A 17,461-nucleotide genomic window follows, 5' to 3' on the forward strand; every position below is an offset into this window, starting at 1 on the left:
GGAGTCAGAGACATTAAACGCTTTTAAAAGGTACCTCGATCTGCACGTTAAATACAATAAGCTACAGGGCTATGGACTGGGTACAGGAAGGTGGGATTATCCTCTTTAATTGGTGTCCTTGGGCTGGCATGGACAAGGTGAGCTGAATGGCTTTCTTCTGTGCTGGAACCTTTCTCTGATTCTATTCTATTCTAAGAGGTCATCAACAGTGCTATAAAGCAGTACTTACTCAGCAATAACCTGCTCAATTTGGATTCCACTCCTGACCTCATTACATCCTTGGTTCAAACATGGACAAAAGAGCTAAATTCCAGAGGTGGGGTGAGAGGACTGTCCTTGACATCAAGGCAGCATTTTATCGATATCGCATCCAGGAGCTCTCGGAATACTGGAGGGTATCAGGGGGAAAACTCTGCAAGGGTTGGAGTCATATCTAACACAAAGAAAGAGGTCAATCATCTCAGTCCCGGGTCATCACTGCAGGAGTTCCTCAGGGTAGTTCCCTAGTCCCAGCCACCTTCAGCTGCTTCATCACCGACATTCCACCACCATACCGTCAGAAGCATAGATATTTGCTGATGATCGCACAAGGTTCGAGGTGGACCCGAGCTCCATGCCAGTGAGGAGCAGGGGGACACCCTTTTCCGCAGCATGGGCCACAGACTCAAGCCTCCTTCCTGAACATTGGCTGGGAGGTGGTGGCACAGGAGGTGGTGGCATAGGGAGTCGGCACTGCCAGTTCCACAAGGAGGAGACAGGTGGTGATCTGGAGGGGTGGGGGGGGGGGGTGTCACTGGTGAGCGCTCTGCCCTGAGAGGGGAAGAGAACCAGGGAGGGCTCCAAAGGTCACAGTGCAGATGTCCTCTAGTTGGGGTGAGTCCCCTGCTCCTCTGCAGTGGGGCACCACCTCTGTGGAGTGCCAACACCTGGTGGGTCCTTGATTGAGCATGGCCATGCCCATGCCCTTGATGATACAGCTGGAGTATGAGGATGTCCAGATGGGCGGCCTGGGTGGGCTCCCAGATGAACAGAGGCTCTTGGAGCATTTGAAGGACACAGGCAGCACTCAGCAGTGTGAGCAGCCAGGAACCTGGAAGTAGCAGCAAAGGGGTGCGCTTAAAAGACAGACTGCAGCAATGACGGTCTGAGCCAGGCCTCCACGATCCCGATGGGTGTCACCCGAAGTCCACGGACTTGGCACCAAGTCACTACCCGCTACTGCCCCCAACCCGATAGCCACCTCCCAGCAAGCTTGACAGTTTTCAGTGTTTTTTTAACCTCCTGTTCCCCCTCTATAGCATCCAGCACACATTTGTAACTACTTGTAGTAATTTGCATCCACGAGACCTCCGCCTGATGGGGCTGAGCTTCACAGAAGGGCAGAGCATGAAGTGTCCAACTTGCTGATCACATTTAAATGCGTGCAAATGCTAGTTTGGCATGCCCCCGCTTGCACGGAGTGCAAACCTTGTTTTCTCTGCTGGGGAGGGGCTTGAGTATGGTGCCCGGATCAGCGCCAGGCACAAATCTTGATTTTTGTCGGACCCCCGATTCTCCACCCGATCGCAATTCAATATTACCGGGCGAGGCGGAGAATCACGCCCATCATCCCAGTTGATATCTTCTACTTTATTCTAATTTATTTTGCAACAAAACATGTGAGTGCTTCCTGCATAGGTTTGACAAACATCAACGGAAGAGAAAATCTTTCCCTGAACATTACCACACAGTGTTTCATGTCCAGGCAGTTGCATTTGACCTGTATTGGTCAGAGATTGGGAGAGGTGGAGGATGATGTCTCGGAACTGGAGCCAGGTCCGAGAGATGGTTCCTGCTAAAGCTCTGACTTTCCAGCATGGAACAGTTGGATTTCAACCCCCTGAGCTCTCTCTCCCTCGTTAAGGAGAACGTTAAGCTGCGTGGCACTGAGCATCGCTCAGGTATGTGCTAATTGCCTAGATTCATCATGAGCATGAAATCAACAGAAAACAACCTGCAGGGAGAGGCCAGCCATTCATGTGATTGAAAATTACGGGATACCAGTGGAATGGTAACATCTGGAAAGAGATCCGTAAACCCGTAACGGGTCAGCTTCCCTGAGTGGCTTTTGAAATGTGTTGCGAGAAAGATTGATTCACCTGCTAGAAAAATCGAGGCAGTCTAGTTTGTGAACAAATATTTATCATTTTTTAGCGCCAGAAAAAGGTATGAGTGATTGATCACCCGCTGTCTTTGTGAAGCTCTGGTGAGGGGAATATTGAACAACGCGTGCTTTGTTTAGTTGTTCCATTTGTAATGGAAACTGCAAACAACAGACATTGTATTAAAATCTCACCGTACATCCCGTTGCGTCTGCAGGGAGCATGTCTGTTTTGTGAAGGGAGTTTTGCTCAAGGAGCAGGTTTCGAGAGGTTTGGCTGCTGCATGATTTCTTAATTGTTCATTTTAAGTTTCCAAATGCCAAGAAGCACCCAGCTAATTTATGATCTGCATCATCACCAGGTGAGGGAGGCAGTAAGATCACAAACAGTCTAAAATTACCACTTGAGGGACAAAATGGAACAAAATGGACAAGTGCTAAATTTAATTTGAGAAGTTAACACAGGAGCATAGGAAATAGGAGCAGAATTAGGGCATTTAGTCTGTCCAGGCCTGTCAGAATTTTATATGTTTCAATTAGATCCCCTCTCATTCATTCTAAATTCCAGTGAATGCAGTCACAGTCAACCAAATCTCTCCTCAGCGGACAGTCCTACATAATATTAGGATCATGCGGGAGGCCATTCGGACAACCAAGGCATTGCTAGCTCTCCCACCCCCTCCCAGTTTGTCGTGTTTTTTTAATCCAATTCCCTTTCGAAAGTTATTATTGAGTCTGTTTCCAACACCCTTTTAGGCAGTGCATTCCAGATTCTAATGACTGACAGTGTAAAAAAAAATTCAATCCCTCTCTGGTCCTTTTGCCAGCTCTCTTAACAATTAATTGGAGGTCAGGTTGTTTAAATATTTATCAGTTCCAAAATTATTCTGAGCCAGATTACCTCATACAAGGTTTATTCATTCATACCATCAGTAGCAACTCTGTGATTGCCAGAAGTCCCATGAATCTTCAAAGTAATGATAATATTTCTTGAGCAAGTTTCAAGCTACACATTAAGGCCCAGAGGTTCCTCGAGAGTTGCTTCTGCTCTGTGGCAGTAACATCACCCGAACTTTGCCTTGGGAATAGTTCTGAAGAAATTCCTAGTTGAAAGACATCCGTCACATGCACAGTAAGTATTTTACTGTGAGCTACCTGCACTCGTAAATCAAGCAATGTCTGGTCACAAACCTACTGCCACTCTCGTACTTACTTCTGGTGACAACTCCTTCGAGGCGAATAATGTTAGGATGGTCAAATTGCCCCATGATGCTGGCCTCACCCAGGAAGTCCCGTCTCTGTTTGTCCGTGTATCCAGATTTGAGTGTTTTTAAAGCCACAGGGATCTCTCGCTTTGCCGGCAGCTTCAAGCGACCATAGCACACCTCACCAAATTCACCTGCAGAATAACAAAGCAGTGAAAGCCAAAGACCAAAGGTCATCAGTGCTAATTGGCTGGTATCACATTGACAGTCTGTTATACTGGCATCTTGCCCCAGGGCAAGTTCCGGTCTCCCCCTCCATCAGGGTCAATGGAGGAACTTTCCCAAACGTGGAACATTTCCCCTACCTGGGGAGCCACTCTCATCCAAGGATGACATTGATGCAGAGATCCAACATCGTATCCAATCCGTGAGCATTTCCTTCGGATGCCTAAGGATGAGAGTCTTTGACGAGCACAACATCCATGCTGAAATCAAGGTCCTCATGTACAAGGCAGTCGTTCTCCGACTCTTCTATACAGCTCAGAAACTTGGACTGCGCATAGACATCACCTCAAGGCCCTGGAGAGGTACCATCAATACTGTCTGATATGGATTCCCTGCATCAGCTGGGTGGGCACGCGTGCTAACGTCAGTGTCCTTGGAGGAGCCAAGAGCACCAGCATCGAGGTCAAGGTCATCTGAAATCAACTTTGCTGGACCAGTCATGTGCTTAGGATGTCAGAGCCCTGACTGCCAAAGCAAATCTTCTTCACCTAGCTCAAGGAAGGCTTCCGAACAAGAGGAGGGCAAAGGAAACATTTCAAAGGCAACCTGAAGGCTTACCTCATAAAATGCAACATCGACGTTAATGCCTGGGAGACTCTTTCTCAGAAGAGACCTACTTGGAGGAGCCTTCTGATTGAAGGGACAAGATTCTTCGAGGACACCCAACGGCAAAATGAAGTCCAGAAAAGGAGCTTGAGAAATGAATACTAGCGACCTCGAGTCCAAGGACCGATCCCACCTCCCAGACACACCTGCCAAGGGTGCAATCGAAGATATGACACGTGGATCGGCTCATCAGCCATGCAATAACCCACAGAACCCATGACCGGTAACATGGAGTTGCTCAGGCAGACAATCATACTTGTTGGCGAGTGATCGCTGAAGAAGGATTGAAGTCAATGGAACAGACTATTGGGTGGCAAATACAATAATACCCTCTGTCTACCATCCATCTACTTAACCACAGATGCTCTGGGTGGAACTAGGGTGGACAACAGACACTGCCTTCTCAATGTTCCAACAATAGACTCGCACGTGACACTTCAAAGGAGCTCCTCTGTTGTGAAAATAAAATAAACTTCTCACCTGAGCCGATAACCTTTTCAATTTTTATTCTCGACGCCTCTATTTCTCTGGCAAATTCGCGGACTGCTTGGCCTGGGTCTTCGTAGGTGTGAGGGTCAACGTAAATCTTAGGGTCTGGAAATCTGACTGTAGGAACAAACGTTAAAATAAAGTGAAAACGCTGACTGGAATAATTCAGTAAAGTTAGTGGGAAATTTGCTTTGAGATTCAAGTTTAAAAAGTGAACAAATGATGAATCTCCATTCTTAACTCTGTAGACAAATCTTAGTGGATTAGATGAGCCATCCAACTCAAGCCAACTCTTGCAATAAAGGCTAACATACCATGAGCCTTCTCACAGTGCTGCTATATGGATATAACAGTGAAGGGTAATTTCAACAATCTTCATTCCAAATCTTGATCTGCTTTATGGCCCTTATGAGCACAGTTCAACACTAAATGCAGCAACATAGGAACAGGAGTAGGCCAATCAGCCCATCAAGGCTGCTCCGCCAGTGAATAAGATTATGGCTGACCATCCACTTCAATGCCTTTCCCCACACTATCCCCACATCCCTTTGGTATTTACAATCTGTTAATCTCTACTGTAAACATATTCGATGACTGAGAATTCCAAAGATTCTCTGGGTAAAAAGCATCCTCCTCAACTTGGTCCCAACCGGCTTCCCCCTTATATTGAAATTGTGCCCTCTGGTTCCAGACTCCACAACCAAGGGGAACATCTTACCTGCATCTACTCCTGCCTGTTCCTTCTCAGTATTTTGTAGGTATCAACGAGATCACCCCTCATTCTTCAAAACTAAGGAGAATACAAGCCTGGTTTTCCCAATCTCTATCCATAGGACAGTTCTGCAATCCTGGGAATAAATCTGGTAAAGTTTCATTGCCTTCCGTCTATGACAGTAATATCTTTCTTAAGGTAAGGGAACCACAGCACACATGGTACAACCTAATCAAGGTTCTATAGAAAGAAGCAAAGCTTTGCTACTCCTGTACTTAAATCCTCTTGCGATAAAGGCTAACGTATCATTAGCCTTCCTAATAGCTTGCTGCTAGCCTTTAGTGACTGATTGATGTGGACACACAGGTCCCTTTGTGCATCTACACTTTCTAATTTCTTGCCATTTAAGAAATAGGTGGCACCACGGCACAGTGGTTAGCACTGCTCCCTCACAGCGCCAGGAACCCGGGTTCAATTCCGGCCTCAGGTGATTTTCTGTATGGAGTTTGCACATTCTCCCCATGTCTGCCTGTGTTTCCTCCAGGTATGCTGGTTCCCCCCCCCCCCCCACACTTTAAAGATGTGCAGGTTAGGTGGATTAGCTGTGCTAAATTGCCCCTTACTGTCCAAAGATGTGACGATTTGGTCACAGAGTTGCGAGGATAGTGCCTAGCTAGGGTGCCCTTTTGGAGGGTCGGTGCAGATTGGATGGGCTGAATGGCCTCCATCTGCACGGTAGGAATTCTATGATTCTATGAAATTACACTGCACATTATTGTTTCTACTAAAGTGGATAACCACATATTTTTCTCCATTATGTTCCATCTGCCATGTTCTTGCCGACTCACTGAGTCTTTCCAAATCCTTTTGAAGCCACTTTGCATCTTCCTCACAACACACATTCCCACCTAGCTTTGTGGTCATCCACAAACTTGGAAATATTACATTTGGTGCCCACGTCCAACTCATTGATACATTTGTGAACAGCTGGGGCCCAAAGTGCCCCACTAGTCACAGTCTGCCAACGCGAGAATGACCCATTTATTCCTACTCTCTGTATTCTGCCTGTTAGCCAATCCTCAATACATGCCAGAAGGCTACCTACTTTTGCATGTGCATTAATTTTGCTGACACCATCCCGTGGGGAACTTTATCTAAAGCCTTCTGAAAACTCAAGAAGGCTACATCCACCAACTCTCCTTTATCTGTTGATTACAGCCCCAAAAACCCCAAAAGGTGTGTTAGACATGATTTCCTCATTCATAATGCCATGTTGACTATGCTCATCAGATCACTACTAGAGGCACATTTACCTGAGAGAGTGTGACCGTGTCTAAAACTCGACATAACTGTTGAACATGCAGAAGAAGAACAGAGCGAGTCAGTGCAGAAAGGCCATCCCTCCCTGATTTAGTCAAGAGGCAATTGTTCACTCGTCACCAGATGAACTGCCCAACTGAAGTAATGAATTGTTAACCATTTCAGGAATTATACTGAGTTCACTGGTTTGGAGACTTGAGTAATGAACAACTTGTTTACAGAATTCTAATGACAAAGTGTATGGATGAATGATGGGTGTGTGGAGTTAAGTTACAAATCAGTCATGATCTGATTGAATGGCGGAACAGACGTGATAGGCTAAATTACCTCCTGTGTGCAAAGGATAAAATTTATTGTTGAAAGGCGGATATTCACTTAAAACTATAAAGGGAGTAGTGGAGCAGAGAGACTTAGACAAACAAATCTTTAAAACTTAATAAATTCTGACAGTGACTGCCATCTTGTTATGACCTAACCTTGGCTAAGATTTTAAGATGAATTTTATTAGAAAGTTCTTAACCTCAATGCTGTATTGAGGGAATTTGTGATTTAAGCTTCTCAAAAGCTTGTTAAGGGCACTTACGGTCTCTCGAGACTTAAATATGCATCTTATTACCACAGTCAGTAAAATATTCCTTTGATACTGAATCTAAAAGATGTATTAGGATATAAATATGGCATTATGTATCAAACTCAGAAACACGTTAGGCGGGATTTAACGGCTGTTCATAGTGGCGGGAAATTCCGGTCCCACGCCGGCACATAGGTTTCCGGGCGCATGGGTTTCCCAGTACATGGGTTTCCCAGTGACGAGGGGTGTTGTCTTTCCCGTTGACAACGGCGGGACTGGCAGATCCCACTGATGGGTCGCTTCCCCTGCCGAAAAACACATGACGGGCGGTTCATAAATCCCGCCCATTGGGCGCCATACCATGAGATAACCACAATGCTTACCTCCTTTTGGGACAATTTCAGTCTCTCAGTTAACTCCTCTCAACTGTGAGTAGGGAAAGTGAGATCCTAAAGATGCTTAAATAGAATAAAATAAAATAGTTTATCTCCCAAAAGCAAAAGAGTCAGCTGATATTATTGCCTTCATTTTTAATAAATTAAAGCCAATTTAGAATTTTGTGGATATTGTAAGGTTGCGGATAAAAACTCTTCAGAAATGTATTCCCCCACCAAATAGTCGGGTTCTCGAGTTAATGCTACAGAAGACTAAGGCACTAGTTCTAAAATATACAAAAGATTATTAAAGAGCGTGTTTGGTGGTGGCCGGGAGCGGAGAATCTAGCAGGAGCCAACTAGGGGAGGTTGTGTAGCCTGACAAAGACAAAGGAAACAATCTGAAATGGGGTGGGGTGGGCGAGGGCTCATAATAGTAGGCAGACGGGTAAGGGGGTGGCTGAAGAAGACAAACAATGGAAGGCAGAAGGGAGTCAGAGGGGCGGGAAGCTGGACCCCGACAAAGCTGCATGATAAGCTCACAAACAGGGTGATCAAAGGGATACCGCATCGTTTACTGGAAGGAGATGCGTGAAGACTCCAGATGTGGTGGGTAGAGATCCCAGTGGGACATGGTCATCCCGCAGGCGATGGGCTCAGGCGGAGGGTGATCTAATCGAGGAACAGTTTTCCTCTTGAGGCAATTAGCCTTTTCCCTCTGGGTTGCTGACACCCTGCACGGTCTGGTGAAGACAGGTGATCTGGAATTGGGATACGAGTGTGCTGGTTATATATGGTGCTGTGACCTTCAAACCAGTCAGCTGACGGCAGGTGGACGAATCAGCTGTCGGCCCGCCTGGAGACTTGGACGGGAACTCGCTTGTACATAATTAATGAGGTTCCAAGCATAGGATCTGGTGTGGGATCCTGCCACTCTGATCAGTGGGAAAGGTGGCGTTGGAGTCACTCCTTTAGGCTCTGCATCTTTGGCCACTGCACTTAGGCTCAAAAATGGAGAATTCTGCCCATTGTGTGCTGTCTTTTTAGTGTTCGTCTTCTCATTAGTGAATCCATATTACAGTAAGGACTAAGCCTCAACTTGTCTTTCGTGAATTGTTTGGCCTGTGCTTGAAATGAATAAACCCTTCAATGAGTTTTATAGGAAAACAACTCTTTTACCAGTATCCCCTTGACTGGCCATATTTCCTTCGCAGCCAAACCCAGCAGTAGGTGCCACTACAACGCCCCCATATGGAAACACCCACTCCTGCCTTCAGCATCAAAGCCTCCCTTGCCATGGCCCACCTGACTGGTACCAATGAGCACAACCTCACACATCTGGGTTCCGAGGCCTGTTCCATTGTTGCTGCTCCTGACTGGGTGCAGTTCCAGCGGTTGCCACCACTCCCAGTGGTGTTGCTGGGACTAAAGAACTGCTGGTCCTCTGATTGTCCGGTATCTCTTGGAGGTTGGATCTCAGCCTTTAAAGGGCGAGAGCACCAACACCAGAGCTGCCAGAAACCACCAAGGCATAGAAAGAGCGCAACGGAGGTTAACCAGGCTTCTTCCTGGGATGGCAGGATTGTCCAATGAGGAGAGATTAAGGAGATTGGGGCTGTATTCTCCGGTATTCAAAAGAATGAGAGGTGATCACATTGAAACACACAAAATTCTTATGGGGTAGATGCATGAAGGATGTTCCCCATAGATGGGGGTGGGGTCTCTCACCAGAGGACACAGTCTCAGACTAAGGAGCAGCTATTTAGAATTGAAATGAGCAGGAATGTCTTGGTGAATCTTTGGAATTCTCTACCCCAGAAGGCTGTGGACACTCATTCAGTATATTCAAGACAAAGATCAATAGGCATCAAAGATATCGAGGGGAATGGGGATAGTACAGGAAAATGGCACTGAGGTAGAAGATAAGCTAAAATTTGGTTGAAGTACAGAATAGGCTCGAGGGGTTGAATGGCCTACCCCTGCTCTCATTTACTTTGTTCCCACATCCCCTGTTTCCTGGCCCACTGTCTGGGCCACCGCCATTAGAATTAAGTTCAGCCCAGATTGTGGAGAAGTAGGGGCAGCACGGTGGCACAGTGGTTAGCACAATGCCAAGGACCCGGGTTCGATTCCGACCTTGGGTGACTGTCTGTGTGGAGTTTGCACATTCCCCCTGTGCCTGCATGAGTGTCCCCCAGGTGCTACGGTTACCTCCCACAGCCCAAAGATGTGCAGTTTAGGTGGGTTGGCCATGCTAAAATTGCCCATTAGTGTCCAGGGATGCACAGGTTGGGTGGAGTTACGGGGATAGGGTGGGGGAGTGGACCTAGGTAGGGTGCTCTTTCAGGGGGTCGGTGCAGTCTCGATGGGCCAAATGGCCTCCTTCTGCGCTGTAGAGATTTTTGTGATCACTAAAACCGAGGGTTTTCAGAGGCAGGGAAAGCTGGCACAATGGGGACGTGCAACTGGGCTCCTAGGATGGAACTACAGGAGCAGCCGGAGCACTGCCCTCTGGAGGGGAGTGATAAACAGTAGCCCATGAAACACACACGTATTTATGAACAGACACTGACTTTAAGTAGGGTGGCATTATGGCTCAATCTAATTCTGTATTCATTTGGAATCAGAATGCATTTTCATTCAGGACCCATCAGATAGCTAAAAAGGACAGGAAATACTGGCTACTTCAATCCTCTACTTTGCCACATCTGCTGCGATCAGCTAGCTTATCAGATCAGGGGTTAGGCCTGGGAGCTTCCTGACTTGCATGGTTGAGCATTGTGCCATAATTGAGTTAATCAGAGCGTTTCATCTGTTTCATCATTCAGTACTTCTCAGATTTTTTTTCTACAGGGTGACGACAATCAAATTTAATAATAACAATAATCTTTATTGTCACAAGTAGGCTTACATTAACACTGCAATGAAGTTACTGTGAAAGTCCCTTAATCGCCACACTCCAGCACCTGTTCGGGTACACTAAGGGAGAATTCAGAATGTCAAAATTACCTAACAGCACGTCTTTCGGGACTTGTGGGAGGAAACCGGAGCGCCCGGAGGCAACCCATGCAGACACGGGGAGAACATGCAAACTTCACACAGACAGTGACCCAAGCCGGGAATCGAAGCTTGGACCCTGGAGCTGTGAAGCAACAGTGATACCCACTGTGCTACCGTGTCGCCCAGGATGTCTCTCTCCTGCTCAGGACAAGAGCTAAAGAAGGACTCATTAACTCCAATTCGATCTATAAGTTTGTGTATGATACGACTGCAGTGAGATGTCTATCAAACAACGACAAATCAGACCACAGAAGGGAGATAGATCATTTGGTTGCATGGTGCACCAAAAACAACCTCTCTCTGTATATTGGAAAGACTAAGGAACTTCAGGAAACGTAGCGCGACCACCCCCCCCCCCCCCCCCCCCATATACATCAATGGCTCTGAAGTGGAGATGGTTGATAGCTTCAAGTTCCTGGGGGTCACCATCACCAACAGTCTGTCCTGGTCCACTCACATTGATGCAACTGTCAAGAAAGCCCAACAACGACTCTACTTCCTACGGAAGCTCAAGAAATTTGGCATGTCTGCATCAACTCTCACAAACCTCTACAAATGTGCGATAGAGAGCATTCTATCCAGCTGCATCACAGCTTGGTATGGCAACTGTTCGGCCCAAGATCGTAAGAAACTGCAGAGTGTGGTGAACTCGGCCCAACGCATCACACAAGCTTGCCACCCTCTCATTGATTCTGTCGACACCTCCCGCTGCGTCAGGAAAGCAGACAGCATTGTCAGTGACCCCTCACACCCAGGCTTTGCCCTCTTCCAGACCCTTCTATCAGGCAGAAGGTACAGAAGTCTGAAGATCCGCACGTCCAGACATAAAAATAGCTTCTTCCCCACAGCTACAAGACTCCTCAAAGACTCCCCCTCAGACTGATCTGTTCCCTGTAAAAACACTATTCATGATGCCCTATGGTGCTCTTGCTCATGTATTTGCTTTGTTTGGCCCCTTGTTCTGCACTGCAACCAATCACTATTTGTCGATGTACCACTTGTCAATGTACTCTGTCAATTATTCTTTTGTCTACTATGTACGTACCGTGTACCTTCCCTTGGCTGCAGAAAAATACTTTTCACTGTACTTCGGTACATGTGACAATAAATATCAATTAAAAATATCAATTGGTCTATCGACAGTTTCAGCCCTCTCATTGTTTGAACACACCTGAGGTGATTCTCCATTCCCTGCTGTTAAGATCAGGAACCCGATCAGATGGAGATTTGGGCCGGGTGACAAACCAGTGGTGAGTCTCCGTGCATGCCCTGCCAGCCATAGCGGGTTTCCCGATGACCCAGCCGGGCTTCCCGCCCCAACCCTGTGGAACCATACAAATAGCTCAGTAAAGCTATTTTGCATGTCATTGCCGGATGGGACGTACCATTCACCAGCCAGATGGGATGTTCCAACACACGCTCAGCCGAGAGTCCCGTTGGCCTGAATGGGTGCAAGTCCAGAGGAGCGTGGACCTGACAGCTAGCAGTCCGAGGAGTGGCAAGGTGGTAGCTGACCTACCAATAATTTCCACCAGGGTGCTGAGAGGGTCCCTTCCTGGGAGGTGGATGTCAGGGAGGCTTGTGCTGGTCAGAGGCCTTCCTTGGGATGGGCCTCTTTGGATGCTCTACCCAATTGCCGCAATTTTTTAAATGTCTCTGCCTCTTTGTTCTCAAGCACTTCGTAGAAAGTGAAGGGACAGCGCCCACAGCTGTTCTTTCCTCGAGAACAAAGAGGCAGATTCGTAAAAGAAATGCGGTTGGAGAAACAGCTGCTACACTGACTTAATGGATCCTCGTAGAAGGATAACAATAAACAATCTGATTCTGCCCTTTGAAATTCCAGTGAGCTGTAAACCACGATGCTTTGAGCAGGCAGTTGAGTGTGAAATTCATCGTAAATCGTCCAGTTCAAAGAATTCAGCCTCCTGGTCATACGCATTGCCTTTAATACTTCAAAAGGCAATGAAATTGACTGTGTGAAAACCACTTCAAAAGTTTCTACCTCTTTAGAGGCATAACTTTCACCTTCATCTCACAGACCTTGAAACTTGGCACACTGACAGAGTTTCTATAGGGTTTCGAGGTACAAATGGGATCACACTTTAACTCCATTGTGAGAAAAATATATTTAATTACTTCCTTACTGTTTAAAAGGTTTAGGGGTGTAGATAAGAACATTTTCACTTTATTGTGAGGGGTATGTATTTATGAGATAACGAGTGACTGTCTAAATGGTATAACGGTACAGATGAGAAATTTTTCACTTTATTTTGGGAATACTTTAACTTTTACATACTGACCAACTGTTTAATGGGGTTTAAAGGCTGCAGATGGAGAAAGCAGCCAAAGGAGCCCCATCCCAGCAAAGACTCCCAACTTGATCCCTCCAACACAAGCCCCCTGAACCCCTCCCCTCCCAGGGAGAAACCCTCTGAACTGTGAGATTGCAATGTGCTTACCGCTCTTTGATGTGGTTGATGTTTGAAAACATTGGGGTTTCAGCACTTAAGAGTCACTCACCCATGAAAGGAGATGAATCAAGGCTGCAGCTGTTTTGTGGAAGCTGTCAATCACAGCCCACTACTAGAAATGAATAAATGACTTGCAGCTAATGGATCAGAAGGGTTGAAATGTGGCTGTTCTCCTTCCAGGAATGTCCACGTGGAGCTTCCAGGTAAGTGTTACAGCCCCAGTCACTGTTCTCTAGCTTCCAGACAGGGGTCTCTTTTCTTGGTGGGGGTCTGCCTTTAGTCAAGGTGTCCTTGTGGGTTGTCCCTTTAGTTAGCGTGTCTGTGGGAGGTCCCTTTAGGCATGGAGTCACTGTGGGGGGTCCCTTTGGTTAAGGGGTCTCTGTGGCGGTTCCTTTAATTAGGGGGTTCCTGTGGGAAGATTTATTTCTTTGGTTAGGGGGTCGCTGTAGGGCTCCCTCTAGTTAGAGGGTCTTTGTGGGGAGTCCTTCAATTAGAGGGTCGGGAGGGTCTTCCTGTTAAGGGGGTCCCTGGGGGTGGGGGGGGGGGGGGGGGACAGAGGGGTCTCCCAATGCCAATCCTAATTTTTTGATTCTCCACCGCATCGGGGCCCCTGCTACCGGTGGTGGGCGGTGGAGAATCCAGGCCAATATAACTGCAGCATGGTGGGGTGACTGAGGGGGGGTTCGAAAGGTGGCACCCTGATCCGCGAATACTGAGCTCATCAGTGCAGTAAATGATGGAAGTGTGGTCTTGATTGGGCGTTCCTCGTCAAGGCCAAAAAAAACGACAAGTGCCGTTAAATAGCGGTTTAAACGTCCCCAAAAGGTGCACCAGACCCAAATTTGCTCCTTATTAGCTTGTGTTTATGTCTCCCTTGTCCTTTAGTCATGGTTTAACAGTTCTGTAAATTTCCGTGTTCCCAATATCCTGCACAGACATATGATATTATTAGAAGAAATCAAAAAGGTGGGGAATATTACAGCATTATGTAAATGGACAGTAAAAATATACAAAAGGTAATTCAGTCTCAATGGTCTCATTTCGGTTTTATTGAACTCTATTGCTCCTGGTACTTACGGTGTCCATTTTGATAATACATCTTTTCTTCATCAGGATCCTGAAATGCTTTACTGTACCCACATCTTCTGTAAGAAAAATATAATTCTATAAAGCCACAGTTACACCCAGAGGGAAGCTGAATACTTGCCTACGTGTAACAAGTGAGAGGATTCAAGAACTGCCCAGTGACAATTGCATACTCTGGTGATGGTATGATGATTGAACATATCTTGAATTGGACCGATCACTTTCAAGAGTGACTAGTTTTCCAATAAAAAGTTTTCTGACACTCATTAATTTAAAAAATCAATCTCGCATCAAAGACAACCAGTACGCAAAGCAAAAAAGCAAAGTTGTTATCAGCTTGTAGTTAGCCTTCTTCATCTGCCCGCTTTCATTCAAAGTAAATCTTCATTCACTGAATTGTTTTTTGCAGATCTAAACTAAATGTGTGCCTGTAACTGGACATCAATATTTCTGGACACATGAGTGAATTTCTATCTTTACTCGGGGCCATTAATCTGGTGAAGCACATCACTGAGCATTATAGAACCTGTTTAATTTTTATTTCACTCAGTCGTATAGCTATTGTATCTTACTAATGATATAAAGGCACCAGACATTCATAAGGTATTGTGTAAAAACATTGTGGGTTCCATAGAATCCCTACAGTGCAAAAGGAGGCCATTCTGTCCATCGGGTCTGCACTGACCCTCTGAAAGAGCACCCGACCGAGGCTCATTCCACCATCTTATCCCCATAACCCCATAAATTGGCCACTCCACCTAACCTGCACATCCCTGGACGCTAAGGGGCAATTTAGCATCACTAATCCACCTAATCTGCACATCTTTGGACTGTGGGAGGAAATTGAAGCACCCGGAGGAAACCCACGCAGATATGGGGCGAAAGTGGAAACTCCACACAGACAGTCATCCAAGGCCGGAATCGAAGTTGGGTACCTGGCTCTGTGAGGCACCAGTGCTAACCTGTGCCATCGTGCAATCCTTATCACCCTATCTCTGCCTTACAAGTCATGTGTCCTAACCATTACGCTACTGTGGTCCTAATTTAACTGAGCAATCAAAACAGCATTGGTACCTGAGAACAGGTAGAAAGCTTGAAGGCATCAGAGGCAAGGCTATCTATGCTCTGTTCTGCTCACAGGCCAAAGTGAAGACGAGACTGGATTACAATACACACTTCCCTACTAGTGATGGTCTCCTGCTACCCTTTAAAGGGATATTACAACAATATCCACCATTAAAGGCACTTTTAAAATTAAGCACAGGCAATTATTTTATCAAACCTGTGTCAGTCGACCTATCGAACTTCCTTTTATTGTGACTCAGGTAAGGAATATATCACTCATAAGGGCAGGACTAAATTCACCATTGGTGCACCTTTCTATATCTGTAGATATAGTCATGGGAGGTGATGGAGTAGTGATATTGTCCTGGACTAGTAATCCAGAGACCCAGTGTAATCATGCTCTGGGGACCTAGGTTCGAATCCTACCACGGCATACGGTAAAATTTGATTTCAATAAAAACCTGGGGCAAAACTCTCCGGAAACGGCGCGATGTCCGCCGACTGGCGCACAAAACGGCGCAAATCAGACGGGCATCACGCCGCCCCAAAGGTGCGGAATGCTCCCCATCTTTGGGAGCCGAGCCCCAACCTTAAGGGGCTAGGTCGGCGCCGGATGAATTTCCGCCCTGGCGGAAAAGGCCTTTGGTGCCCCGCCAGCTGGCGCAGAAATGACATCTCCGGGCGGCGCATGCGCGGGAGCGTCAGCAGCCGCTGACAGCTTCCGACGCATGCGCAGCGGAGGGAGTCTCTTCTGCCTCCGCCATGGTGGAGACCGTGGCGGAGGCGGAAGGAAAAGAGTGCCCCCACGGCACAGGCCCGCCCGCAGATAGGTGGGCCCCGATCGCGGGCCAGGCCACCATGGGGGCACCCACCGGGGCCAGATCGCCCCGCGCCCCCCCCAGGACCCCGGAGCCCGCCCGCGCCGCCTTGTCCCGCCGGTAAGGTAGGTGGTTTAATTTACGCCGGCGGGACAGGCATTTTAGCGGCGGGACTTTGGCCCATCCGGGCCGGAGAATCGCGTGGGGGTGCCCGCCAACTAGCGCGGCGCGATTCCCGCCCCCGCCGAATCTCCGGTGCCGGAGACTTCGGCAACCGGCGGGGGCGGGATTCACGCCAGCCCCCGACGATTCTCCGACCCGGCGGGGGGTCGGAGAATCTCGCTCCTGGAATTAAAAGTCTAATTCCAACTAATGATGACCGTGTAACCATTGCTGATTGATGTAAAAAGCCATCTGAAACCTCTTTAGGGAAGGAAATCAGTGGCCCTCACCTACATGTGACTCTCGATCCACAACAATGTGGTTGACTCTTTAAAAAAAAAAACGCTCAGTTCGAGGGCAATTAGAGACAGGAAACAAATGCTGGCCTTGCCTGCGTTGCCCATAGTCCATGAAAGAATGAAGGAAAAAATATATATATTGGGGAGATGGATGTAGTGATAATGTCATTACACTGGTAATCCAGAGGCCCACCCAGGCTGATGGTCTGGGGAATGGGTGACAGTGAGCCATCAATCATCATCAACTAGATCATTCTTTATGACCTTGACCAATCAGAGCCCACTTGCAAACCAATCAGTCCACATGCGAACCAATCAGTTCACTTGCAAACCAATCAACACACACTTCGTATGCAGTATAAATGTGTTGCCCAGACCTTGGTGTTTTTGTGAACTGTCCTGATTGATGTAAAATGAAAAACTTTGACAAACTTTTTTCAGCATTACCTAACATTTGTTGCCAAACGACTAGTTCTGTTTATCATGTTACTGGGATTTAGCTTTCTCCCTTAAATATTCATGGCCCCTAACTGGGTCATAATAAGGGAGTGAATATTGAAGGCAGTAGATGGGATGCCATTCAAGGAGACTGCTTTGTCTTGGATGGTTTCAGGTTCTTCAGTATTTTTAGAATGGCACTCATCCAGCCAAGTGGTGGGTATTCCATCAAATTCCTGTCTTGTGCCTTGGAGATGGTGGAAATCTTTGGGGAATCAGGTGAGTTACTGGTCATGGAATGCCCAATTGCTGACCTGCTTAGTTAAGTTTCTAATCAATTGTAACTCCCAAGTTGTGATT

General features: G+C 47.0%; 1 protein-coding gene across 2 annotated transcripts in view; it reads right to left on the reverse strand.

Moving 5' to 3' along the window:
• Positions 1-17,461, reverse strand: part of LOC140392850 (ephrin type-A receptor 8-like) — a 504,074-nt gene that overhangs the window by 172,450 nt on the left and 314,163 nt on the right. For both annotated transcript variants that reach the window (XM_072478582.1, XM_072478581.1), the window contains exons 7-9: positions 14,311-14,378; positions 4,717-4,842; positions 3,354-3,539 (exon numbers count right to left, since the gene is read on the reverse strand). In XM_072478582.1, coding sequence (XP_072334683.1) covers positions 3,354-3,539; positions 4,717-4,842; positions 14,311-14,378 — 380 coding nt within the window. The remainder of the gene's footprint in view (positions 1-3,353; positions 3,540-4,716; positions 4,843-14,310; positions 14,379-17,461) is intronic.

Source organism: Scyliorhinus torazame, chromosome 16, assembly GCF_047496885.1.
Source record: "Scyliorhinus torazame isolate Kashiwa2021f chromosome 16, sScyTor2.1, whole genome shotgun sequence".
Lineage (NCBI taxonomy): Eukaryota > Metazoa > Chordata > Chondrichthyes > Carcharhiniformes > Scyliorhinidae > Scyliorhinus > Scyliorhinus torazame.